The sequence below is a fragment of the Peromyscus californicus genome, unplaced genomic scaffold (genome assembly GCF_007827085.1).
Source record: "Peromyscus californicus insignis strain IS unplaced genomic scaffold, ASM782708v3 Scaffold_16__1_contigs__length_79575227, whole genome shotgun sequence".
NCBI lineage: Eukaryota > Metazoa > Chordata > Mammalia > Rodentia > Cricetidae > Peromyscus > Peromyscus californicus.
Window position 1 is genome coordinate 28423581 of NW_026294458.1, and position 27745 is coordinate 28451325.

General features: G+C 46.8%; 2 protein-coding genes across 10 annotated transcripts in view; one reads left to right on the plus strand and one right to left on the minus strand.

Annotated features, from left to right (window-relative positions):
* The window catches only part of Cfap44 (cilia and flagella associated protein 44), an 88211-nt gene extending 73651 nt beyond the window's left edge, over positions 1–14560 (plus strand). For all 4 annotated transcript variants that reach the window (XM_052740776.1, XM_052740777.1, XM_052740778.1 and 1 more), the window contains 6 exons: positions 2698–2828; positions 4005–4121; positions 5007–5208; positions 9206–9366; positions 10282–10416; positions 11564–14560. In XM_052740776.1, the coding sequence (XP_052596736.1) occupies positions 2698–2828; positions 4005–4121; positions 5007–5208; positions 9206–9366; positions 10282–10416; positions 11564–11755 (938 nt within the window). In that variant the 3' untranslated portion in view covers positions 11756–14560. The remainder of the gene's footprint in view (positions 1–2697; positions 2829–4004; positions 4122–5006; positions 5209–9205; positions 9367–10281; positions 10417–11563) is intronic.
* Positions 14561–15604: 1044 nt separating this feature from the next.
* Boc (BOC cell adhesion associated, oncogene regulated) overlaps positions 15605–27745 on the minus strand; it is a 76564-nt gene continuing 64423 nt past the window's right edge. For 3 of the 6 annotated variants that reach the window (XM_052740782.1, XM_052740784.1, XM_052740783.1), the window contains 11 exons: positions 25023–25185; positions 24502–24612; positions 23865–24071; positions 23338–23519; positions 22746–22851; positions 22312–22434; positions 19934–20155; positions 19071–19306; positions 18822–18901; positions 17326–17516; positions 15605–16354 (listed from right to left, as the gene is read on the minus strand). In XM_052740782.1, the coding sequence (XP_052596742.1) occupies positions 16167–16354; positions 17326–17516; positions 18822–18901; positions 19071–19306; positions 19934–20155; positions 22312–22434; positions 22746–22851; positions 23338–23519; positions 23865–24071; positions 24502–24612; positions 25023–25185 (1809 nt within the window). In that variant the 3' untranslated portion in view covers positions 15605–16166. The remainder of the gene's footprint in view (positions 16355–17325; positions 17517–18821; positions 18902–19070; positions 19307–19933; positions 20156–22311; positions 22435–22745; positions 22852–23337; positions 23520–23864; positions 24072–24501; positions 24613–25022; positions 25186–27745) is intronic. The other 3 variants (XM_052740787.1, XM_052740788.1, XM_052740786.1) reach the window with 3 other exon arrangements.

Sequence of the window (27745 nt, forward strand, 5' to 3'; positions counted from 1 at the left end):
GATAATAAAATTTAAGAAAAGAATGGGTTCAAATGTATGAAGCAAAGCCTAGAACCCTTTGGGCGGGCTCTCTGGGAAGAGTATTAGCTAATCCTTCACACAGGTTTTTTATTAGTAACAAATTAATTTATGGTAACCGACTGATGGTTCAGAGATATTATGCATTATTAGCAAATTAATTGTATAGGTAAATGTCAGATTGTACTTTACACACACACACACACACACACACACACACACACACACACACACACACACCAATATTTTCTATTTTACAAACTCACTCAAATTTTCTATTTCAAATCTGCAAGGGCAGTCCATAGTACCTTCCTGGAAACTGTTGGTAATTTCTCTTTTTTTTGTTTGTTTTAATTAGTGAAACATCCCAGAGCAGTTAGTCAACATGCTTACAATCTCAGTAATTCAGTGTAGAAAAATCAATATTATTTTGTTTGTAATTGGATTTTCCAGACATTTAAAACAAAGTTTTACTCAAAATTTAGAAGTTTCATTTCAAATAAAGCTTAAATCTTGTTTTAATTATGAAGACAAGAGTCTTTTTTCTTTCTTTCTTTCTGGCTTTTGGAGACAGAGTTTCTCTTTGTAACCTTGGCTGTTTTGGAACTTGCTCTGTAGATCAGGCTGGCCTCAAACTCACAGAGAACCTCCTGCCTCTGTCTCCCAAGTGCTGGGATTAAAGGCGTGCACCACCACTACCCAGTTGACAAGAGGCTAATATAAAAATTCCAATATTTATGAATAGAATGAAAACCTTGTAAGTCACTTTGTTACAGTGCAGTGGGATTAAATGGATTGAACATCACACAGCCAGTTTAATTGCTGAGCTGGCCTGAAACTAGGGCTCCTAAATCCTGCTTGGCTATTCTGTTTTGTGGTTTGAGGCGTCAGCCTTAAGCTCTTATTCATGCTAGGCTAGCACTCTGCCACCGAGCTACATTCCCAACTGTTAGGTTTTTGAGATTGAGTCTGACTATGCAGCTTAGCCTGGCCTTGAATTTACAGCCCTTGTTACTCCACCTCCCTATTGCTAGGATTACAGGCATGTGCCACCTACACACAGTTCTATTTCAGTATTCTAATTTCACATTGAAAGGGAACAGGATCAGCTCAGAACCCCCCAAAAGGCCTGATATTGGCTCAGGACCCCCAAGACCCAGTTCTCAGCACAGTGGAGATTTATTTGCCCCAGAAGGACAAAGAGCAAGGAATAATAGATGAGAAAGAAATAGAGTATGAGGGAGAAGGGGAAGGGAACAAGGGAAAAGGGGCAGGGGAAAGTGGCCAGGGGTATTTGTCCTGGATGAGGACGAAGGACTGTCTGTAAATAAAGAGGAGACAGACGTGGCCCATAAGCAAATGGCAGTTTATAAAGGCACAAGGGGAAACCCCGTGTTAGGATGAGGTTTTTAATTTTAATTGGGCATGTTAATTAAGTGAGTCAAATAGTCAGCTTCAGGAGGAACGAGTGGCCAAATAAGGGACTAGGCCTTGGTGATCAGCTTTAGGAATGTAATCTAACGGTTCTCACCAAGGCAGAGGGAATGGGGGAGAAGGGCAAGGCCTGTCAGAGCCAGTTTGCCATGAGTCCCTCCACACATGTCCGTCCATCCTTCAGTGTGTCAACGTGGTGCTAGAGTAACACAGCTCAAATAAAAGCATGCACTTGCAGCCATTTCATCACCTGCAGGTTGCATCGTATCACTTCCCTTAGAATGCAGGTTTTCATCTACAAAATGGACAACTGGGGCTTCAGAGATGGCCCTGGTGGGCAAGATTCTTGCCAAAGAAGTGCTTGGACCTGAGTTTGAATCCCCAGAACCCACATAAGCTGGACAGGGCAGCAGAAACATGAGGACCCCCAGGCACTTGCAGGTCAGTTAGGCTAGTGAATTTACAGGGAAACAAGAGACCTGTCCCAAACAAGGTAGGAGGCATTGCTGTGTGACAGAACTTTTCCTGGGGAGATGCAACACGCGTCTACTCACCCCGGAAGGGAAGCCCAGGACAGGCCAAAGTATGGATACCACTGCAGTCCAGTTTGGTGAACTGATGAGTTTTATTGGAGTTACAGGACTATGGGTGCCACCCAGTATGGGCGACAGCTCACAAAAGCTGGGAACTTAGAGTACACTGCATAGCCTGTGGGCAGATCAACAAATTGGAGAGTGTCCCTTCCAAGTGACTTAGTTGGTCCAAACCTCTTCTAGGCAGCTCGGTTGGTTTCTGCTTCTTGCAGGCAGCTGGTCTGGTTTCAGTCTTCTTTGCAGCTTGGCTTGTCTGAGAGTCTTTTCTGCTTCTCTACTCTGGCAGGGAGGGGCCTAGTGAATCTGGTCAGTTTCAGGGACTTCCTGAAGCTGTTTTGAGTTGCTTCATCACTGCTTAAGGAACTTCCCTAAAGGGCAGGATGTTTCTATCTTGGAGGAAACTGTTACACAAGAGACAATGACTCTGAGGTTGTTCTTTAACCTCTACATGCGCGCGCACACACACACACACACACACACACACACACATTTTTAAAAGAAGGAAAATAATTCCTCCCTTGCAGGATCTAGTGAGGATTTGTGAATAGTTGATACTGATTCTAAATCTCCAAGCTCCACGTGCCACAAGTTCCTAGTGCCACCACACTCCCCATCCCACAGGGCTGCCTTCCTATTTTCACTCTCTTTTCAGACTGTGATGCGAGTCTGTTTGAACTGGCCCTCCAACTTCGAGAGAAAAGGCTAGACATTGAGGAAGCCTTAGTGGAAGAAAAGAAAATTGTTGACAACCTGAAAAAAGAATATGATACATGCTCCAAAAAAGTACGGGCTCTACCTACTTGTTTGTTTTCTAACATGCTCCCCATCTTCCTCTATCATAGGCGTGACATTGCTAGGCCTTCTCAGAGGAGGAATGCATCAGATGTTATCTACAGCTTTCCCTCTGCATCACAAGTCTGCAGTATGGCAGGGCCATTGCTCTTTGGATGATTGTTTTTTCTTTTTTTCTTTTTTTTTTTTTTTTTTTTTGGTTTTTCCAGATAGGGTTTCCCTGTGTAGCTTTGGTGGCTGTCCTAGATGTTGCTCTGTAGACCAGGCTGGCCTCGAACTCACAGAGATCCGCCTGCCTCTACCTCCTGAGTGCTGAGATTAAAGGTGTGCACCACCACCGCCTGGCTGCTTTTTCTCTATGTCACTTGTTTGTCTCAACTTTTTTGATGACATAATTCTATAAGCAATGCATATAGAACATATTACATAATAAATGTAGGATTTATAAATAACACTCAAGGAATATTGGTTATGAAGCATTCTTAGAAATGAGATGAAGATAAATAAGAATAGAAACTCTGGTATTTTCTCTTTGGACTCAGTCTTTTGGGACCAACACCTTGTGTGCTGGAGGTCCCAAAGCTAAGCTTCTGGAACTTTATTACCTTCTCCTTTTTCTTTTGACTTTCTCTCTTAGGTACTCTTGTTTAGAACAATGTCACTTGACTTGATTCACACTTAGATTTTTTAATGGATTTTTTTTTTCTGTAAATGAAAATGTTCAGGAACACTGTTGGGTTTTTAGGAGATGACGAATATGCTTTGGGGATGCTGTAGCTTCTTGCTTTAAAACACCTTCTTATTAAATTTCTTTGGGTCATTGTTACAACAACAACAACAACAAGAAGTCTTCTACCATTCTGACAAAGATATCATGTCGAAGGCTGCTTTTCATACAGAAAATAAGAGAGAGGGAGACATTTTTTTGACTCCTCGTTTATAAAGCTTTTACAGTTCTTGGACTCTGGAATGACTTGATAGGGAATGTGCATCCTAACCCAGCAGGAAGAAAATAACACACATTTCTGGGCTGCAGTGTAGACTCAGGTCTTGCTTGGGTCATGGTCCCCCAAAGCACACCCTGTGTCCATTGTGCCTTCATTTACCACCTTGAATATATATCCTGCCACTGAAGCGTGTCGATATGTCTCATGTGGCTTTGTTCAGGTCAAAGTAGTGGCGACAAATCTGAATGCAGCCGAGGAGGCCCTGGAGGCTTATCAGCGAGAGAAACAGCAGAGGCTGAACGAGCTGCTGGTTGTCATCCCTCTCAAGCTCCACCAGGTGACCTCCCGAACCCCCTTTCCCCCTCCCCAAAAGAAGCAGCGCCACACCTCAACTTTCCCAGAGAAAGAGTCATGCCTCAGCAGTGATGTCCCATGTCACTTGGTGGGAGGATTCTGCCTGCAGAATGACATCCCTAACTCTTCTTACCCATTTAGACTGCTAATTAATGAAAACCACCAAAACACGCATGCTTCTCTGGCCCATAGTCATTTCACCAGCCCAGTCATTTCAGGTCTGGAGAAATGATGTAAGAATGAAATGGCTGGAGGTTGAGATGTTGGGTCTTGCTCACAGGTCCTGTTCCATCTATCTTTAGTTAGCTGTGAACCAGTGAGCAGAAGGAAGCCTTCTTATGTCATTAATAAGGGAGGTCAGGACAAGACAGAAATATTCTCTTTTTTTTCCAGTCTCTGTTGATTTCCACTGTTTACTTGAATTACAACTTACGTTAAACTGTGGAAATTCTTATCAATGAGAAAAGAAAGTCTTGCTGTAGACTCTTACCATGTTAAGAGAAGAGGCTATTCTTAAGGGGCAAGAAATACTCCAAGAAATCAGTTTATTGGTATTTTGTGGGACTGGTTGAGCTCTTGGTAACAGTTTGTTATGTCATCCTTGAAATGTTTGCCCCATTGTTATGAAGTAGGTATCAGGCAAGACCCGTTCCGGGAACTTTGCTGTCCCCAGAGAGATCCAATGTGGCTTCTCTGAGGGCAACTTTCTGTTTACCAGATCGTTGCCACTAGGGGTGAGAAAGAGAAGGCCCAGTGTGAGGGGTTTTAAGCAACAGGGCAGAGAAGAAAGGTTTCCTAAGCCTTGCCTTCAGTCTGGCCTTGGTCTGCTTTGGTTCTCATTTCCATTTGCTTTGCTCTGTATTTGTAGATAGAGTATGTGATATTTGGGGAGGTTCCTAACGACCTTTCTGGAACCTTGGTCTTCTCTAACCACTCCCTGGGGCGGCTGCAAGAGCGAATCATAAAGCTCCAGGAGGAAAACGCCAAGCAGCAGAAACTTAACAGAGAATGCAGGGAGAGGCGGAAGGTACTCATCCGGGAGAAGAGAGAGATGGCGAAAACCATCCATAGTGAGTAGCTCGGCCCGTGGACCGCTAGGAGCACCGGGACATAAGGGAACTAGCAGGTGACTGGTTTCCAGCTTGGAAAACAGTAACCACTGACCCAGCATCCCTGAGAGGAAACCACAGGCCCCTCACTTCCTGTTTGACAGGGAAGCCATGTTGGCATGCACTCTCTTTCTGTGAATGAGAAAATATAGAACAACGTGATCGTCTCCGTTGTACCTATAACCATGCTTCAGATAGAGCAAAGCCCCTCCTCTTTCTAGTACTATGTGCTGCTCCTCCAGGACTGACCACCTGGTACAGATGCATACATGCCAACGTATTCTCACACAGTATGGGAAACCACCCGGCATGTTTCTGTGATGATACTCAGAGCCTATGGTGGACTTTTCAAGACCATGTTTTTTTATTCATATTGCTTCAGGTAATTTATTCTGTTTAGCTGACAGTGTAGTATTCCATCGTATGAATATTAACATATTTACTTCTCCAGCCCCTGATTGATGAGCATTGGTTATTTCTAACTTTTCACTATCCCCATAAGACTTTTGTACATGATCCCTTATGCATGTGTAAAAGGTCTCTGGGTTCTAAGAGCGTTTGTGCATTTTTCAGTTCTCCGAAATATTGTCAGAACTGCCCCCAGAGTGACTGAGCCCAGGTGTCCCCCACAAAGCAGTGTGTAAGAGCTGCCTGGTCTTCATTTGTTTCTTTTGGGCTCTAATTTTTTTTTCACAGTTCCCACATGACACATGGACACATTTGGATATCCAAATATACTTCATTGTGTTTTTTAGTCACATTTCTTTTGTGAGACTGAACATTTTCATACACACACTTACTTGCCATTCTTTTTTTTTTTTTTTTTTTTTTTTTTTGGTTTGGTTTGTTTTTTTAAGAGAGGGTTTCTCTGGCTGTCCTGGAACTCATACTGTAGACCAGGTTGGCCTCAAACTCACAGAGATCCGGCTGCCTCTGCCTCCCAAGTGCTGGGATTAAAGGCGTGCGCCACCATGCCCAGCAATTTGCCATTTTATGCTCCTTTCTGTAATATCTGTTATATCTTTTGCTCCTTTTTCATTTGTTTTTTTAAATTGATTTTAGGGAATTCTAAAGATTTTAGTCCATTATGTGTTCTCATTGGGTCAACTTTTTTTTTAACTTTATATTAAATTGAAAAAAGGCATTTTAAATCTTAAAATGGTAAATTTATCTATTTATGATGTACACTTAGCATGTATCTTTTTAAGAAATCCTTTCTTAAAGATAAGTTTTGGCTGGGAGTAGTAATCCCAGCACTCGGGAGGCAGAGGCAGGTGGATCTCTGTGAGTTCAAGGCCAGCCTGGGCTACCAAGTGACTTCCAGGACAGCCCAGGCTACATACATAGTGAGACCCTATTTTGAAAAAATAAAATAAAAAACCAAAAAAAAAAAAAGGATAAGTTTTGATCCAGCAATTCCTGTATGGGATAAATATTCAAGAGAAATGAAATCAGTATGTCAATGAGCTGTCTGCATACCTGTGCTCAATGTAGCACTGTCTGTAAGAGCCAAGCTACAGAATAAACCCAAGAGTACTATCAGCAGATGAGTGGACAAAGAAAATATGCTACTAATCATAACAAAATATCAGTAGCCTTAAAAAAAGGCACTGTCATTTTATAACAGTATAGATGAATCTGGAGGGCACTGTGCTAAGCAAAATAAACTAGGCACTGAAAAATAAAACACCATATGATTTTACTAATAAGTGGTTTATAAAAAAAAATGTTTAATTTGTCAGGAGTGGTGGCACATACCTGCCACCTCAGCTTTTAGAAAACTACCACAAATTTGTTGGCAGCCTGGGCTACATAATGAGGCCCTGCCTCAAGAAATATCAATAAAACTCAGGAGCATAGAATAGAGTTGGATGGTTAGTAGAGGCCTGTTGGATGGGATGGGGGATGGGGGAGATGTTGGTTATGTGCTACAGAATTTCAGGGTGACTAATTAACAACAATGGATTGTATTCCTTAAAATTGCTAAGAGAATAGATTTTAGGGGCTAGAGAGATGTCTCAGAGGTTAAAAACACTGACTGTTCTTCCAGAGGACCTGGGTTCAATTCCTGGCACCCACAGGGTAGCTCACAACTGTCTGTAACTCCAGTTCCAGGGGATCTGACACACTCACACAGACATGTATGTAGGCAAAACACAAATGTACGAAAAATAAAAATAAATAAATCATAAAAAGAGAATAGATTTTAAGTGCTCTAGACACACACACACACACACACACACACACACACACACACACACACGGTGGAGTGGGGATGAACTTATGAAGTAATATATTTAATTACCTCAATTTGACCCTTCTACAAATCGCATTTCAGAATGGCATGTTATACATAATAAATGTATATGCTTTTTGTCAGGGTTTTTTAAACTATTTTTTTTAGTTTCCTCTATTATTAATGTTACTTACCTTGTGTTTGTAATCTACCTAAAATTAAGGTGGTGTGTAATGTAACATACATAATAGGAAGGTAGGAAGATAATCTTTTTTTTTTTTTTTCAAGACAGGGTTTTTCTGTGTAACAGCCCTGGCTGTCCTTGAACTCGTAGACCAGGCTGGCCTCAAACTCACAGAGATCGGCTTGTGTCTGATCTCTGAGTGCTGGGATTAAAGGCATGTGCCACCATGCCTGACAATAATCATCTTTTTAAAATACTTTTTTTTTTCTGGAGCTGAGGACCGAACCCAGGGCCTTGCGCTTGCTAGGCAAGTGCTCTACCACTGATCTAAATCCCCAACCCCTAAAATACTTTTTAAAATAGTGTTTGGTATGTGGAATTTATATGTAAGTTATCAAGTATCAAAACAAAATGAATACAATCAATGTACCTCCCAGCTTAATGTAACCAGTATTGTAGTACCTGCTTGTGAGAGATGCATTCTCTTGTTTTCCTTATCCAGAGAGGGCCACTATTGCCAATTACGTGTTCAGTGTTGCATTTCTTTAAAAAAAAAATAAGAAAACAATACACACATTTACATGTATTCCTAGCTAGTACGTTAATTTGGAACCCTGTAAAACTATTGTATTTTATATAGCTTTGGAAAAGACTCTTGACTATTATTTTCCGAGATTAGATGTGGAGTGGAGCAAAGGAGAAGAGGTGTGGGAAACAGTGGGGTGGGGCGGAGCAGACCAGGGGAGTCTTGAGCAGGACCTCAAGGACTTTCTGCAACATTTGCTTGGAGTGCGATAGAACGTTCTACAAAGTGCCTGCTCCATTCTTTTTTTTTTTTTTTTTTTTTTCCGAGACAGGGTTTCTCTGTGTAGTTTTGGTGCCTGTCCTGGATCTCACTCTGTAGACCAACTGGCTTTGTAGACCAGGCTGGCCTCCAACTCACAGAGATCCACCTGCCTCTGCCTCCCGAGTGCTGGGATTAAAGGTGTGCGCCATCACCACCTGGCATCTGCTCCATTCTTAATAGTAGATTCTGTAAATGTCAATTAGAACAATCAGATCACTTAACAATGCACGTGGAGCCTGCCAGTAGTTACGGAGGAGCAGAGGTGGGAGTGCCCAGCCCCCTCAGGGAAAAGGAGTCCATTTTACACGGCATTTTGAAAATGAAGAAGGCTGTCTGCAAACCAGCATTTTTTTTTGTTTGTTTGTTTTTTGTTTTTCGAGACAGGGTTTCTCTGTGTAGCTTTGCGCCTTTCCTGGAACTCACTTGGTAGCCCAGGCTGGCCTCGAACTCCCAGAGATCCGCCTGGCTCTGCCTCCCGAGTGCTGGGATTAAAGGCGCGCACCACCAGCGCCCGGCGCAAACCAGCATTTTAAGTAAGAAAAGCAGCAAGTAAACATCCCCGGGGGAAAAAATCTCTTGGTCATAAAAAATCTTTCCAGTTTTGCAAAAGTGGTTCCTTGGCATTTTCTTGCAACTGCTCTGTTCATTTACTAACTAACGGTTGGAGACTGAGACAGTGATGGTCTTTCAGAAATGGAAGAAACAGTCCGAGAACTGATGATCAGCAAGTTCGGCCGAGTGATCGATCTGGAAGCCCTCCAGACACTCTCTGTGAACACAACACTCGAAGAACTGAAGATCAAAAAGCTTCGAAAGGAACTATCAAATGCCAAGGAACTAAGGATGTGGGAGGTGAGAAGGGCAGGGGCCGTCTTTGTTGGCTGTGCTTCAGGGAATTAGAAAATCCTGGGGAGGCTTAAGTGGCTGGAACTGGCTTTGTAGACTAGGCTGGCCTCTAACTCACAGAGATCCTCCTGCCTCTGCCTCCTGAGTGCTGGGATTAAAGGCGTGTGCCACCACCGCCCAGCTCCTGTCTCACTTCTTTACTGGAGAGTCTTGTCTATCTGGAAGAGACAGCAGCAGAACCGGGTTTTAGAGTCTAGGTTGCATATACAATGTGTGATGCGTTACAGTGGATATGCTCTCACGGTTTTGGACATGGCACGTTGTTCTCTGAGAATCCTGTTGCTCTACCAAATAGCTTTGGCCTGCTGCTCCAGTTTGGAAATGAGAAAACGTGTGTAGGGACTGGGGTTGTAGCTCAGTGACGACAGTACTTGCTTAGCCTGTGCAAGGTCCTGGGTTCGATCCTCAGCACAGTTAAATAGAGTACATGTCTATAGTTATTTGCATGTGCATACACCAGCACCATAGTGCATCTGTGGAAGGCAGCTTGCAGAAGTGGGTTCTCACCTTCCACCAAGTGGGTCCTAGTGATGGAATTCAAGTCGTCAGGTATGGCAGCAAGGGTTTCACCGTTTTCTTTAATCAAACCAGACTCAATGCAGTGCTTCTGCTTAGGTTTTCACACTGGCTTCAGATTATATTTTCATGTACACCTAGTGTTCCCTTTTCATGATTGGTTTTAAATTCACTTTTTTTTTTCTAGTCTTAAGTATCATCGAACCCAGGGCCTGATACCTGCTTGGCCAACACTGTACTGTAGAGCTATGTCCCAATGACGGCTTTGGTAGAACTGGACACTCGTTTTTTCTTTCTTTCCTGTCCTAGTCACTCAGCCCGTGTCCCACCTTCCTTCCCTGGCAGGAAAAGATCGCCCAGGTGCGCTGGGAGCTAATGATGAAGACAAAAGAACACACCAAGAAGCTTCACCAGATGAATGATCTGTGCATCGAGAAGAAGAAACTTGATTCCAGATTGAACACACTCCAGAACCAGCAGGTATGTTCCTTTTCTTCTGGCCCTTTGCAGAACCCAAGGTCCCGCCAAGCACTGGCATTTAAACAGACCTTCCGGGCCATCTATTTCTGGATACTGACTCAGTATTAGCCACGGGAGAGTGGTTTCCTGGGGGGACTAGCTTTGTCAAATGTCTCTTGCATGCCATGAACTTATATGAATACTCATCTATAGATTTTGCCTTGATCTTGGAGAGGGAAGGTTATTTAAGCATAACTAATAATACCAATGTGCTCCCTGAAATTAGTTGGTGTCAGGGTCCATTTTCAATATGCTCATTTGCCTTGATAGGAAGTAGGCATTTTGAACTGTGTAATCATATGCGTTACCTCATGAAATGCTTGCTATTTGTTTTGAGTGTTTCAACTGGTCGTTGTGGAATCCATATTGAGCCTGAGGATGTGCTTACTACAGAGCCTTGTCCTCTAGTGGCCCAACATCTTCCATAGCATCTGCAAAAACATTTTCTTTAAGCATCCTGGAAATAATTTAAACCGGGTGTTTTCTGATTATGGTCCCCTGAGGAACAGCAACTACATCAGCTGGGAACTTGTTCAGAATGTAAGATGAGATTACAGACAGAGAAAACCATAGGCCACGAGGGTTGCACAGGGGAGCTGATATGTTTTTATTGTAAGCGAAGTTTATATAGTCTTATTTGTAAGATTACAGAAAATCGCAGATTTTCAGCCAGGGAAGAAGAAAGGCCATGCCCTAAGGTCATGTGTGCTTCCACTTTATGCATAGTTCATTGCTATTTTAACATTTTTTATTTGCAATATCTGTAAAAAGAATGTTGCCTCTCCGCAGGCAACTTTCACAACAGATTTTAACTGTACTAGAATTCTTGACTTTCAGCTGGTGAGAGTCAACTAGACGCCAGCGTGAAGGACTTCTCTCCCATCTCAGGTTCCTTAAATCTTTCTTTGTGTCTTGCCCCAGTCCCACTGATGAGCTCTCCAAGTTGTGAAGGACTGATAAGATAGTTTAAAGTACTTCTGAAGCAGGCTTGAATTTTAAAAGTTGTCCGAAGGCACACATTTTAAGAGTAAGATTTTAGTAGAGAGGTAAAAGTCTCCTGATCACTGTTTAAATGGACTGTAAGAAAGGTATTATTTTCCCCAAACAGGGAAATGCCTTCCAGGGCCCTCGGAAAGCAGATACACTGGCAAGACAGAAGGTCACCGAGCTGGTCGAAAGCCAGTCAGAAAAGATCTTGGCTCTGAAGGAGGAGATTGCCCTTCTTCGGAAGAAAGGGGGGCTCATCCTCCCGCCCATCACATCCACACAGGAGAACGAAATGAAGTCCATGGATGCTTAAACTCTCTGTCTTCTCATTTCCCACTCAAGAGCTGTGGCAGAACTCACCAGGTCTACTTCCTATCACCCACAACAATCCTCTCATTTAAAGTGAACCATAGGGAGAGCATAAAAAAGCACCCTGCTATGTGAATTAACCCTATTTTTCCATGTTAGACATAATTGTGACATTTGACATGTAATTATGGCTGTGTGAAGACAGGATAGACATCTCCAGCCCAAGTTGAGTAATGAAGAAGGTTAAATCTCATAATTTAAGAAAGCAGCTGTTATATATTGTGTTCTCAGAATCATCTGTTTTTCTGGTATTCTGAATATTTAGCCATTGGCAAGAAAAACTATTATTCAGCAATCAGTGAGAAAACTTCCTTTTCTTAGTCCTTGGATCTTTAGAAAATAAACTGTTTGTGTTAAATAGTCTGTGCAAGGACATAAAAGAAAAAAGGCAAACCATCTTGCCAATAATAACTTAGAATAAGAAATGCAAATGTGAACGTTGTTATTGTTGACTTCATAAAACAGCTATTTGAGGGCTCGGGATTGAGGAAATGCAGACAGACGCAGTAAAATAGCTCGCTTTGGGTTGGCAGAGGCGGCTTCCTGAATCACCCACCATTTCTGCAGACTCCTCAATTCAGAGGCTCACATTTTCCAAAATAAGTAAGGGACGCTTTTCTCTAGGCTCTTTGCAACTCCAGCGGAATTCTCCATAACTCCCCTCTAACTTTCCCCGGGCCCTGTGCCTTCTGCTGGGGTTCACTTGAGCCATTACTGGCTTGGATCTAGGTGAGGAAGGGATGAATTAGATTTTCATCTCCTTGAGGGACTAATTCTAGCAGCCAGTTTTGACTATGTGTGACATTGTAAACTCAAGAGTGTACTTTCCGCCTCACGAAAGGTTGATTGAAGTTCATGGCTGCACCCCTTGCAGAATGGTCTCCCTGACACTTGATGTCCTTCCAGTAGTGACACTTTGGATTCCCAGGTGTATTGTTTGCCCCTGCACGAATGATAAACCTCTGCTGGTAGAGGCTGTACTACAGAACCTCTCCCAGTTTTTATACTGCACATCTGTGAGCACCATGGCCAGCAATGTAGACAGACACACCTGTGCCTTTCCACAGTGTCAGAATGTATTGAATCATAACATAGTCCCAAGGTGCATCAGTTTTATGGGCTACAATTTGCCAAGTCGTCTCAATTTTCCTCCCTTAGCTGCCTGTTGACATTTGTAGACTTGGACGATACTCTTACTTACTAATGTTAGCTCTCAGATCACAGGTTACATTTCATACAGTAATGCCTACAGATGCCTCCAAAGAAGGTAGAGGCCGAGGAGCTCAGCGGGGCCTTACTACAGGCAGCAAGGGAGCTGACATGGATGCAGAGAGTCCTTGCAAGTGGTTAGATGTAGAGGCCAGTTGGAAGCCAAGCCCAGATGAACCAAGTCACGTGATCCAGCCCAGTGAGCTATCTGGCAATAACTTTGGATTTTGACCCTATTAAAGTGGTTCTCAACCTGTGGGTTGTGACCCCTCCGGCAAACTATCTCCAAAAATATTTACATTACAGTTTGTAGTAGTAGCAACATTACGGTTATGAAGTAGCAATGAAAATAATTTTATGGGTGTGGTCACCGCAATATGAGGAACTGTATTAAAGGGCCACAGCGTTAGGAAGGTTGAGAACCACTGACCTCACAGCAGAATGCCGGACCTTTGATGCAAGACTCAGGACTGGGTCCAAATGGACCAATGTCAGCCATCTAGAATGGACTGCCCCTACAACAAAGCCTCTAGAATGCTTTGTATCTCAATAGCCCGTGGCACACTTTCTGGGGTCCTGATGACTGCTCAAAGCCTGCTGACATCACAGTGTCAGGTATCCTTTTTATGGTGCCCAGGTGAGAGTTGAGGTGTATCCAGTAAGCTCTCTCTGACCCAGTTTTTCTGATATAATTTTAACACATGCATGCGTCTACCTACATGTTCCCCATCTTCGGTAAGCTGGTAGGCAGTACCATTTTACTTGAAAGGATAAGTTAACTTACCAGTCCATTCCCCAGGGTTCACGTTGGACACAATAGTGTCCCTGTGTATGAACAAGACGTGACGTCATTCTTCCTCCGGATTTCTACTGATGTAAAAGGGGGCAACTCAGGGGAAGGCCACCCAGAAGCCATTGCTTCACACAATATGGAGGAGCATGCAGCAACCTGATCTCCACACCCAGCTATGTGTGTCTTTTTTAATTAAAGCAAACAAATGCTAACCACAGCATCCATTGCTTTTTAATGTACAAAAAAATCTGCCTCAAACCTTAGCTTTAAAAATGTATCATCTCACCCAGAGAGGGTTTGTGGGACTCAAGAATCTGGTCTCAGATCATCTGGGTGTCTCTGGTTAGACTCTGGAGATTTGATAAACAGGATCCTAGAAAGGCTGGGGAACTCCTTCAGAGTCTGAAGGGATGCATACCGGAAGCAGGTTGTCTTATGTTGGTTTTAGTGGAGTTCACCAAAGCCCACTTTGACAATTAGTTTAGCTCATGAAGAGGTAAAAAACAAAATAAGGTTTTTAAAAAATAGGCTTCCAACAGTCTGGTAGGTGAAGTACAGCTCAGATTAGAGCTGGATTAGCAGACTCTGAACATTAGTTCTGCCCACTGCTCTCCTTCAGGGACCTGGAAGGCTTCTCTGTCAGTGTCTGAAGTCATGTATCTTACTTCTTCTCTTCCAGGATTACACCACTACATTCCTATAATTTCTTTGTTCTTTATAGTCATCTCAATAAATACTTTGAAAGTACTGCCTTGCTGAAAACCATGCTGCATTTTGAGGAAGGTTCTTTTCAGATTCGAATTGTTTATGGGAAATGGATGCAAGGCTACAGAAGGGCAGGTGCAGTACTTCTTCTGGCCAGCAGATGGTGGACTCATCCCAAACAATCAGACTGAAGGCGTTTCCCGGGGCTTCTTAGGATCCTGTTATCAAATTCTTTGAGTAGAAGCAGAGTTTGATACAACTCTTGATAAGATTAAAAGTGCCAGGCAGCATTTCAACTCCTCATTTTCCTGAAACATACAATCCCTCCCCACACAATGAACACTTGAAATGTGTGAAGACTTGCATTGAAATGTTCAGTTTTCAGTTATGTCCAGTTACACACACACACACACACACACACACACACACACACACACACACACACACACACACACACACCCCTACTACCTATCTTTGGATGGTCTTTTGGTGAAACAACACTAAAAATATGTTGGTTTGAAATGAGTCAACTCCTCCAGCATGGTAACTCTAGAAAGAAGGGGAGGGAATCTATTGGAGACCACATGTTCATGTGGAGCATAGCACTAAACTAAATGGTGTTTTGGAGGCAATATTTGGTCTTTTACACACACACACACACACACACACACACACACACACACACACATGCTCACACACACACACACACACATGCTCACACACACACACACACACACGCACACACACACACGCATGCACGCACGCACACACGCTCACACACCCGTACATAAGAAGGATTAGCTTCATTCCTACAATAGACAGACATTCACCTCCAGTCCAGTTAGAGAGCAGGGAACCTGCTTTGTTTTGTATATTCCCTCTTGGAGTAAACAGTTACAAATATCATTTTACATGAGTCCAAACACAACGTACATTGTTTAAAAAGACAAAAATATGAAAAACATCTGCTACTGTTTCCAGATTTTATCGCTTGATGGATTAGGAATCGTCACGAGCAGTTATTTTCTCCAGCTACTCCAAGACAGGGCTCCCAACATCTAAAGAAAACGCTGACTCATACATGACTAAGTTGAAGGTTACAGAGAAGACTAAACATTTATTTAGAAGTTACAGTGTTTGTTTTTACAGAGATATGTTGCCACAGATTATTGACTCTGGATGGTCGTTAATGCTTAGAGTGCTGTACACATCTGGGTCTTTTCTCGTGGCATCTTGGAAGCGTGTCCTGTGCCACCAAGTCTGAGTGGCTTCCGGGTGGCTCCAGTCTGCAGCAGCATGGCCTTTTCTGTTTCCCTCATGCATGCAACTTCGTGAACAGTGCGCTTAGGGTTCTTCCGCCAACTTGCCTGAGGGCACTTGGAAGGTTCTGTGGGCCATCTGAAGCCTGCCAGACTGTGCTACTCAGTCCTACTGGAATCTGCCTATCTTGCTACTTGTTTTCTCTCTTGCGCCATAAAGGGGAGGATTCCCTATCTCTCCAGAATTATAGGAACACATATACATTTATTTACAAGTGCATAAATATATAAATATGGCTATAATAGAAAAATAAATACCAATTTTTCTCTGTCTCTTTGAAAAAAAAAAAAAAAACCATATATAGTCTTTCTGGGATATCGGCTTCGGCCTAAATTGTGGGAGGTGGTGTTTCAAAGGACACGTGAACTGATGGGCTGGGAGAGAGCCGCACCCCAAGTTCCTTTCCTGTGTAGGCCCCCGAAGGGTGCTGGGGACTCCAGTCTCCTCCACCCACTTGGCAGGAGTCAAAACTGTCTACTTCTTCAACTGGTACAAGGCCCAAACAGCACCGTGGTCCTATGGGGAGGAAAAATGTAGGCAACATTAAAATCCAGACTGACGGAACAATATTGAGCTAATCTCTATGTGTGGCTGGCTACACTGGTTGCACTGGGCACACTGGGCACACTGGGCACAGTGGCTCACGAAGGAGAGGACCGCTTACTAACCACCTATGTGGGAACCAGAGACTGTAGACTCCAAAGCACTCAGCTTGCGGCCATGGGCTATACATACGAGACACAAAGGGAGCCCCAGCTCTTTCTAGATTCAGGCTGTGGTTTACCATCCATTGCCCTTGTCCAACCTTATCTTATTTTTGTGATGATTTGGTCCAGCTCTGGGAGCTGAAGGTCATTTAGAATTTAATGTCCTAGAGACGGTCCAGGATCGGCATGAAATGGGCATGCGCGTCCTGGAAGCTAAGCGACACCAGCTAATTCTCTGAAGTACCAAGTGTCCCCAACCAACTCCTAGCAGACTGGCTTGAAGTAGGGTACAGAGGGAGCCATGGGCGGGGATGACCCTTGGAGGAACAAGTTCTGTGGCAGCACACGGTTGGAAGGATGATGTGTGTGCGAACATGGCTCCCTGATGAGTGACGAGAATCACTCCCCAATTAAGACATGACCCAACAGAGCGAGGGATTAAAGAAGCCTCCATGTGATGAGAGGCAGAGTCTGCGAATGGCCCTGATTCTGAAATGGAGAGAACAAACAGGCTTCTTCCTTTGGAATACAGAATGCCTTTCTTCTCAGACTTTGAGGACCTCAGTTACAGTGGACTGGTCAGACTGACCTGGTGAGGCCCCGTGCCCACCCCCTGCCTCCTTCCCCGCCCCCCTGTGCGGGCCTTTAGTAACAAAGGGCAGTGGCCATCCACCCTGACTCCCAAATGCTTCCTTGAAGACAGTTGCCTCTTCTCCTTGAAGCCATTACTGGGTTATGGGAGACCCCATGGGACAGTTTTCCCCATTGCCCCTGGCTGACCTGAGTGATATGGAGGGTCCCACGAAGCATCCAGCCCAGGACCCTCAGGTGCCCTTCTCTTTGCCGCCTGGCATGTGGTGACGGGTTGCTTCTGGCGGTGACAGCAATCTCGAGGTTGGAGCAGCTGGTGAGTTGAGTCATCAGGCAACGTGTATAAGAAAGAGGCTTCCTCCGAGCTGGACTTGGGACCTCTGCATTGTACAAGACCAGACGGGATGGGTAAGGCAGGGCGGAGTGGGCCTGGCGGATCCCATGCTCTGGCACATGTCCTGGTATTTGAAGGTACCAGAGCAGGTCAGGGCTGAGAGCACACACCGTTGTTCCCCTGTGAACATCAGGAGGTGCCACGCTTCATTCAGCCAGGGATAGTTTAGTTTTATTGCGGCCGGTGGCGAACATGGTTCAGGGGCCTGCAGGTGAAATCGGTTACACCTCAAGGGTTTTGGTGAGCCAGTGAGCAACAGATGCCGAGAAACAACGAAGCTCCCAAGCAGGAAGAGAGTAACTGTGCACACATCACCTCACCATGGGGCAACTGAGCAGGAAGGGCGTCATAACTGTGCACACAGCACTCTCCCATGGGGTAACTGAGCAGGAAGGACATGAGAACTGTGCACACAGCACCTCACCATGGGGTAACTGAGCAGGAAGAAAGTAACTGTGCACACAGCACCTCACCATGGGGTAACTGAGCAGGAAAAGAGTAACTGTGTACACAGCACCTCACCATGGGGCAACTGAGCAGAAAGAGAGTAACCGTGTACACAGCACCTCACCATGGGGTAACTGAGCAGGAAAAGAGTAACTGTGTGCACAGCACCTCACCATGGGGCAACTGAGCAGGAAGAGAGTAACTGTGTACACAGCACCTCACCATGGGATAACTGAGTAGGAAGAGCATCATAATTGTGTACACAGTACCTCGCTCATGAAGTAACTGAGCAGGAAGGACATCATAATTATGCACACAGTACCTCACCCATAGAGTAACTGAGGAAGAGAGTAACTGTGCATACAGCACCTCACCATGGGGTAACTCAGCAGGAAGGGCATCATAACTATGCACACAGCACCTCACCATGGGGTAATTGAGCAGGAAGGACATTATAACTGTGCACACAGCACTCTCCCATGGGGTAACTGAGCAGGAAGGACATGAGAACTGTGCACACAGCACCTCACCATGGGGTAACTGAGCAGGAAGGTCATCATAACTGTGCACACAGCACTCTCCCATGGGGTAACTGAGCAGGAAGGACATGAGAACTGTGCACACAGCACCCTCACCATGGGGTAACTGAGCAGGAAGGATATAACTGTGCACACAGCACCTCACCATGGGGTGATAGCTGCATGGAGCACAGATGGAAAACTTGGGGATCCTTGCATGAAGCACTGCTCAGCTCTGGATGACAGACTTTGGACACGAGGAACTAAAGAGAATGGGAGGCTCTGGGGCTTGGGACTAAAAGCAGGGGTGGGAGGGGCCTGGTTACCTGGCAACCTGCTGGCTCTGGGGGTCATATCCATTGGCAACAATGGTCTGTCTCAGTAGGCTGTTGGCATCTTCCTGCTGCTTGAAGGAAAGAAAGGTCATACCGGGAGGCCAGGGAACTCCCCAGTGCTCACCACTGAGCAGCGTGAGCTGTGGTTGACTGTAGGGAGGCCAGCCCAGCAGCCCTGGATGAGCAGGGAGAATGTCTCTCCCTCTGTGCCCCTGGGGCCCACACCCATGAGCCCGTTACCTGTGCAAGCTCTCCTGGGCAGTGCTGCTGAGGTTTCCTGCCTGGGCAGCCCACCGCAGCCACAGGGCATCCTCTGCTTCCGTGCAGGCGGCTGGCACAGGCCCGTCCATTGATGGCACTGAGGTAGGGCTGCCCATTGGCTTGGTGGCCTGGAAGCCCTCCCAACGGCACCATCGTGTACTGGCAGGAGGAAGACAAGAGGGCACTTCGAGGAAAGCCCAGATCTGTGGTGTGTTCTGGAAGAGCAGGAGACAGAGGTGTGCTTAGCCTCCTCCAGCTGGCAAAAGCCCCACGCTCCTAGTGTCAGAGGACATGGGCAGAAAGTGTCCTAGAACCTGAGAATGCTTTTCCTAAAACTTCCCATCACCCATCTCTTCTTTTAAGTGAGAAAGATAGATAATGGAGCAATAGCTAAGGGAGTGAGGGTGAGTGGAAAGGGTCCTTGTTACTGGGGGAGTCAGCTGAGGCTATTGCTATTTGAAGCAGAAATTAGTGGGCAAGGCAGGTTAGGAAGGGAAGGGAAGGCTCAAGGCAGCCCCTGCTGGACAGAAGAGCTGAAAATGGGAAGAGGTGGGGGCAGCTTGAATATGAACATTCAAGAAACAGCTCCAGACATTAGAAAAACATGGGGCAGGTAAACACCAAGACCAGAGGTGTGACTGGACTGCAAGCCAGGAGAGAAGAGGCTTGCCTCCAGATGGTCACTGTTTCTGTGGGACCTCTGGGGTCACCTGGTAGCTTGAGCTGTCTGGGAGGTGGAGCTGGACCATCTGGCCCTGCCTGGGCACCTGCCTGCATGTTGGGCTGAGAGACCTCCTCCCTCCCCAAGCTCCTTCCCGTCCGTGCTGAGGTGTGGTACTCACTCTGTTTAGACCAGGCCCTCCATAGGCAGAAGGGGATGAAGGTGACGATGATGAGGACGATAGAGCCCAGAACAACCCCCACAATCAGATAGGGCAGGTCACTGGCACGTGCCACCATAGCCCCGGTGCCCACCGGCCGCTCCATGGTTTCTAGGGGTGGAGGCTGTGGTGGGGCCAGAGTTAAGGGTGGGGGCCGACCAGGCTGACCAGAGATTTTCCGAGCTGCAATTGAAGACGAAACTCACATCAGTGTCTATTTCTCTGTCATTCTCTTTACAACAAATAGGAACATACAGCACCCCTCGGTTCCAACGGATATAGGAAATGGGGCCAAGCTCCCAAGATGGGGGTCTCAACATCCCTTATTTGGATCAGGTCCGTAACTTATCATGACACCGGTACCCAATGTGAAATGCGTTGTTGGCGTGGCCTGAAACATATTTTAACGTACATGTTTGTGAGCCAAGCGCCGAGTCAGAGTGGACAGGGGTAACTGTGTTCTCCGAAAGAACAATTAATACGCATGAGAGACGTGGAGGAGCTCAGGCGAAAGACCCTTCCCACAGCTCAGCTATTTCTAGGTCGATTAAGGGATGTGAAGTGCTGGACATTAGCTTGGGTTGCAAGGAGAAGGGCGTTTGGGGACATCGTGGGACAGATGATAATTGGTAAATTCGCATCAAAGTCGGGACGTTAAACCTTATGTTCCTCACTGGGGTTTGCGGTAGCAGGAGAACCTGCATGGACTCTGCCGTGTACCTGTCCCCTGGGAAGGAGAGGGAGAGTCACCACGGTGACACACATGTTGTTTGCTTAGCCTGGCTCACACAGTCAGACAAAGTTTTCCGATGTCACAGCCCCATGGCCTAGCACCACTCATCTTTTTCCTGCCTCCTCCGATCCTGGGAGATGATGGTCCCAGCTCCTCTCCGTCTGTTCCCATGATGCCTCCTATGTCCTAAGGACTCTGGAGGCAGGAGACCTGCTGCTTTTATCAGACACTTTCGGCGTCCCCAAAGAACCAGCCACTTGGAAACCTTCCCAGCCCTTCTCTCCTTCCGTTCCCAGGTGGTCCGTTTCTCTTTCTGCCCTCTCCATTCCGATAGACGGCAGCCCCCTGAGCAGCACTTCAAAGAAAACCTCAAGCTTGCTGTCTCCCAACCCAGCATGCAATCGACCCGGGTCCGGCCCAACGGCAATGATGAAAACCATTCTCTCCACCTTTACTTCAGAGCTCCAGTTCTCTCCCCTCAGCCCACCCGTGGCCCTTATTACAAAGAAGCCCGACGAGGACCTCTTCTACCTCATCATCCCTGCAAACCGCACTAGCTCCTCCTCTGGCGTCCTTCAGTGACCTGCTGCTGGTGCCTCTGGCCTCTCCCCTGAGCTGCCCCTTCTCCTCCTCCTCCTCCTCCTCCTCCTCCTCCTCCTCCTCCTCCTCCTCCTCCCATCTGGAGCCACTTTTTAAGGCTTGGCATGTCCCCCAGGCCACTCCCTCCTCATTCCAGCCTAAAGAATCAGCCTGAAGACCTAAGAAGGCCTTATGAAGCTGCTTGCTCTCCCTGAGTACTCTATGTTCAAACTGATACCAGAGTTTGGGCTGTGTGCCCACGTGTTCCTCTCTTCCGTGGATGTGGTACCAAGGCCACGTGCACACAGTTGGTGCTAAGTGAGTATGGGTGAAGTGACCAAAGGCAATGGAAAGTGGGGCAGAGAACCCTGTGGCTTCAGCCACAGGAGAGTGCTGTTTTCTCTGGATTCCTTTGTGATCTTCTGATTATGTCCTTGGCAATACACAGATTTACTCATTTTGTAGAATTAGTAAAAATGAGTAAAAACTGGACAAAACAATACCTACTTACACGAGCAATGCCCACATATTAACAAGTGCCATGTACACGTTTAATATGTTTTAGTGCAGGAAAGGAGCCTGGGCCTGTAGCTATATGGAACTGTCTGAGGCAGGTTCTGCTCCATCTTGGCTATATACCTTTGGCCAAGATGCATATATAGTAAGTTTCCTGAGGTTCAGATCTCCTTCTCATCTCACCAGGCTGCAGCAGAATTAAATAAACCAACCCATATAAAGACCAAATACCAAGAAATAGAGCATGTACAGAACATTTCCATCTTAAGATGGGTTCTATTCCTAATGAGTTCATGGTTCCGTTGATTCTCAAGTCCTTGAAGCCATCATGAAGGTAACCTGCTTGTGTTAACACAAAACACAAGCAAGTAGGAAGGGAGGCAACTGATGAGGTCTGGGATCCTTGGAAAATCAGCGTTTTCTTGGAAAGGGATACCGGGGTGGATGGAAGCAAGACTCCGCTCCACCTCACGGGAATCCCCAGGATGGGAGGGGACCCCGGGAGAATCACCTTTGGTCTCGCAGATCATGACGTTGCTGAACTCGCTCTCTCCTCCTTCGTTAAAGCACTGCATCTTAATGTCGTAGGAGGTCTCGGGCTGCAGGTGGCTGATGGAGTGCCAGTACTTGTCCCCTGGGAAGGAGAGGGAGAGGCACCATGGTGACGCACATGTTGCTTGCTTAGCCTTGCTCACACAGTCAGACAAAGCTGTTGGTCTAAGCTAGGGCCACTGACCAGCACAGGAGGCACTAGAGAATGATCTGGGGACCACCCACGTTTCTGCTTTGCTGTGGTCATTAAGAAAGAAGCATGCTGAGTCTTTTGACTGGATGGCTCCAGGTGAGTCACAAAAGACTCAATGACACTGAGCACAGAGGAGGTTTTGCCGACACCCAGACCCCCTTGCCAGCGAAGGGAACAGTATCAACAGCACATCTTCTCACCTTCCACCATGTCCTTCTTGTAATCACTGTCATTGTCGCTGTCTGTGGGTCGGTAGTAGATATAAAAGCCGTGGATTGGGGTGTTGTTGTTGCTGGCTGGGATATACTACATGGGGTGGAGAACAGACATGTTCACAGTGCGTCAGAGAAATCACCAAAGAAAAAAAATCACAAGGCTGTGGAATCTTCTCCCCAGTCCAGGGTTTGAACTTCGTGGGGCCCCAGCGAACATTCCTGAATCAGTCCCTTGGGCTCTCTGAGGAAGGCTGCAGAGATCGGGCATGATTTTATTTTGCTGATGGGCCCTGGAGCTTTTTAGAAACGAGACACAAATTGTACTTCTTCAAAGATGTTGGTTCCTGCTGAGTCTCCCTGAAAACCTGAAGGGACGCTGGACAAGTGTCGGGATTCCCTATGGTATCAGGTGGAAAGCAGGAAGGAGGGTGGGATACAGTAGAAAGTGAGAACCGGGTTACAAGAGACAGCTAACAGCAGCCTCCCAGCTCCCCCAAGGGGGCCTTCAGGTGTACAACACCAGGGAGCCAAGGAGGAGGAAGAATATTCCCACAGTGTTGGTGGCCAGGCCACTTACCATCCACTTGAGCATAATGGTGGTCTCATTGACTGCGTCGGTGAAGGTGATGTAAGGGCCTGCCACAGGCCTCTCGTACACACGGCCACTGTATCCTGACACCACGTAGGGCCGGGAGGGAGCACTGGGTTCACTCTCTCCTAACATGTTCAAAGCGCGGACGCGGAACTTGTAGGAAATGCCTGTGAAAGAGATCCTCCCTGAGCTCGGGAAATACCGCTGATCTCCCCCCACTGCCCACCAAGGCCCAGCCCAGGGAGATCTGGTCAGCTCTTCTCCAAAAATGTCCACACAGGACCCATAAGAATACTCATCTTCCTTAAGCCACACAGGAAGTGGCTCTGGACTCTGCTGTGGAGAGAGGGAGGAGGAGGGGCTGAGGCAGAGCCACAGATTCCGTACCCATGAGTACTATGTGGGGAGGAGGAAGGGAAGGACGGATTGAAGAAGACCCTTCAATGTTCCTCCTCCTCCTCCATGTGGTTCCAGGGCAGAGAGGACCAGGAAGAGAGAAGCCAGGTCCCTACCTTTCTCCAGGCCCGTGATCTCCACAGAGAGCCTCGAGGGAGGGATGGCGCTGGTGGCCAGGATCCAATCTCCCACTTTTTTTAGCTTCTTGTACTCCACACGGAAGGACTGGATAGGGAAGCCTCCATTGCCGCGGGGAATCCAGGTTACATACACAGAGGTCTCTGAGGCCATGGAGATGGTGGGTCTGTCTGGAGCTTCTGGGGCTGGGATGGCCAGGCACAGAGAAAAGATGTAGAAGGACAGAGACACTGTGAGATGATGCTGTGGACTGACTAGACCCAGCCTGACCCTGACGGGGCTTTTCCTTCCCACGGTCCTCTCTGCCTGCTGCTGTTTGTACCCTGTCCCTCTGTGTGGGAGAAGGCCCGGAGCTAAAACATCTAGTCTTCTGCAAAAACAGAGGGTGGAGACTGCTGCTCTCTGGACCTACAGACTCAGTAATGCTAGTATTTTCTCCGAAATACTCCGACCTGTATTTTTTTCAGTGTGGCTACTAAGGAGATGCTAAAAATATGTCACTGGGACTCCTGTACTACGGAACCCTAACCTCCTCATTCAATAGGCAGCAATGGCCCTCTGTGAAAGTCTGTCCCCATTGCTCACGGCCCGCCCCTCACTACTGCTGGAGCTTACGGGAGAGGCGGCCGTGGTCAGGCTGGCTGCTGCTCTGGGGGCTGGTCCCAGGGTCATCTCTCTGGATCTGCTGCTCCTTGCTGGCCACGATCTCAGGTTTGGGCCGCCGCCCTGGGTGAGAAGGGATTAAGAACAGCAAGTGAGAGAGAGCACACGAGCCCTCCCTTATCAAGATCCCTTTTTGCCTAAGACTCTACCGAGGGCTATGACGAGGTGATACAAATATGATTTCAGGGTACTGAAAGTGTGGTGTAATTCCCAGCTTTGGCCAACACTACTATGGTGTTGCCATTGGCCCCTGTGCTTGGGAGGGATGGAGGGATGCCGGAGAAGCGGCTCATCAGTCTCGGGAAGAAAGGTAAGCATTTTAGCCCAGGCATCTAAGTCCACAGAGGCAGCCACTGGAGGAGGATCGAGCTGCGGGTGACGAGTTGCGCAAAGTGAACAGGACTTTGCACCCGGGCCTCCTATAACGTGCTCGGCCTTTGGAACTCTGCGCTAGGCACAACGTTTGACCTTACCCGTTCGGAAGGTGACCATGGCCGTCTGGCCCTCGCCGGCACAGTTGTAGGCCGCCATCTCCACTTCATATAAGCTTCCGGGATCGAGATTGGCAAGGGTGAGGTGGTGCTGGTTGGCTGGAATGCCAGAGATGGTCCAGTCATCAGAGGCGTTCGTGACCTGCTGAAGAAGGTGACTGGGGTCAGGACCAGTCTCTCCTCTAGTGTCTGGGAGGGTTTCAGCCTGGGCCCACGTGGGCAGCGACAGGGGATGGACCGTGGGCCAGGTTGGGGGCAGGTGGAACTGTGGGTCCCACCTCCTGGTTTCTCAGGCAATAATCCCATGAGGGAAGCTCAGAAGGATAGCAAGGAAGTCAGGCTGAAGCTGCTGGGAGCGGCCCTGAGGCCAACCCTCCCCCCATGGCCTGCAACCTCCTCATCTAACGTTCTCTCTCTCTGCATACTGAGCCAAACACAGGTCCTCCCATCCATATTCTAACGAGCCACTGATGAGAATGATGGCCGACTCTGGAGCAATCGCGGAAGAGCGCCAGTGAGTTCTCGCTGTGACCGCACTGCACTACCTCACCTATCCTCAAGTCCCAGCAACCAGTCTTCTTTCGGATCCCACATCTCAAGCCTGAGCTGAGGGAGCCGAGGAATTTGTTCAAGGCTGCAGAGCTAGTGGGCACAGAATCCCTCACTTGAGTCCAAAGAGCATGTTTACGGTGTTACCTGTTCTAGAAACAGGGGTCTGGGAGTAGAAAACGCCAAGTTCAAGTTCCGACGGTATAATCCTGAGCAAACTCCCTCACTCTTGAGCCCTGAGCCATTTCGTTTCTAAGACAAGGCAAATACAGTGTCTTGGGGGTATTCTGAAGTCAATTAGATGACGTGGCACAGGTGGGGTTCCTAAGCAACTCCTGGCTCATCTCCTCTCTCTCTCTGTATACGTCACCCTCCAAGATGTCTCTCACTTTAATTTCTGTTTCCGCTCTCCATCCATGCTTTTGAAGCTTACACACAGGGTGCATGCTAAGGATTATAAATGAATTTTTAATAGTTAGCTCTCCGAAAAAAAATTATGAGAAGGCTCCAGGCACCAAAAAGGCTCCGGTGAGAGATTATTTCATACAACCCTCCATCTTTTAAGAAGGGCCAGCTCCGTGCCTCTCAGAAGCCTTCCAGAACGGAAAGTCGGGGCTTGATGAAGAAAGCTCACAGCTGGTGGAGAAAGCTCTTATCCCTAAGAAGAGTACTCCAGAGTAGAACAAAACCTCCCATTCAAGGCAAGGGCATGGTCTGAGCTCATTAACGTCGGGCTTCTAGGATTTGTTCCAAGGGGAAAGGTTTTCACAAACTGAGAATCCCCAGTGGTGCTCGAAACCCAAACACAGTAGCCTGGGTCTATAGTGGACTAGGAGAGGAAACTTGCTTCCTGGATGTGGAAATCAGCTGAATAATTCCCAAAGTCCTGTAAAAGACAGGACATGAATAAAACACAACCCAATGCTGACTTCTGATTCCAACATTTTTTTTTCGGGTGATGCCCATTAAGCGATATTACTTCCACAAGACATACTTTCAAGACATACTTTCCCCCTTGGCCGAATCTGCCTAAAAGCTCCAACTGTTCCACAGCGCTAAGGCTAATGGAAGCCAGACTCGGCAGGGGCCCTGTCCTGACTGTCACTTCCCTGCACCCCCCTCCTCCCTCTGCCTTCCCAGCACTGGCCTCATACTACCACTGGGACCCAGAAATGAAAATAAAAAATGCAAGGGTAATCAGTCACTGTCACACACACTGGGAGGGTGAATGCAGCATCGGCCTGGCATTTCCGGATTACCCCAGTGCGGTCTTTGCCTGCCTGCCTGCCTGCCTGTGGCGGGAGGTAGTGTCAGGGCCACCTATTGGCCTGAAAAATATTATTCTTACTCTCACACTGGTTTTTGTCTCTTGGGTACCATGTTTGGCCTTCCCTGATCTTAGCCTACGACTCACAGGGAGGGGGACCAGCCCTGCCCTGGAACACAGGCTGAACAAGGCTGCTTCTTTTCATAAAACTCTGCACACCTTTTGCTCTTCCTGGGGGTAGGGTGGAGGTGGGGATGGTGGTGTCTTATGTCTACACTGGAAACTGCATGGCGGTACAGGGTGTTACTCTGTCTTAGGTACTTTTCTGACCGCTGGAGGTCTCTGGGAATGTCGCTGGCTCCCAGGTCTCCCGGGAGGGCAAGCCAAAGAAAAGGACAGACTATGAGAGGCCAGAGGTGTTTGTAAGAGGGACCTGGTTTGTGCAGAGCCAGAACACTCCACTGTGTAAGGGTAGTCTTGTTTTCCTGTTTGCTTTTGGAATAGGAAAATGAGGGTAAATCTTTTCAGTTTCATTTTGTACTTTCTCTCAAGTACACAAAACATTTTTTTTTTTTTTTTGGTTTTTCAAGACAGGGTTTCTCTGTGTAGCTTTGCGCCTTTCCTGGGACTCACTTGGTAGCCCAGGCTGGCCTCGAACTCACAGAGATCCGCCTGGCTCTGCCTCCCGAGTGCTGGGATTAAAGGCGTGCGCCACCACCGCCCGGCAACACACAAAACATTTTTATAAACAAAAAAATAAAATGAAATGAAATAATTAAAAAAGAAACTGAATGAATACAAACTCCCCATTTAGAGCAGGCTGCTGATAATAAAAATTTTAATCCATTTAAAACCCAGTACTTTTCTACTATCTGATGGCATTAGAAAG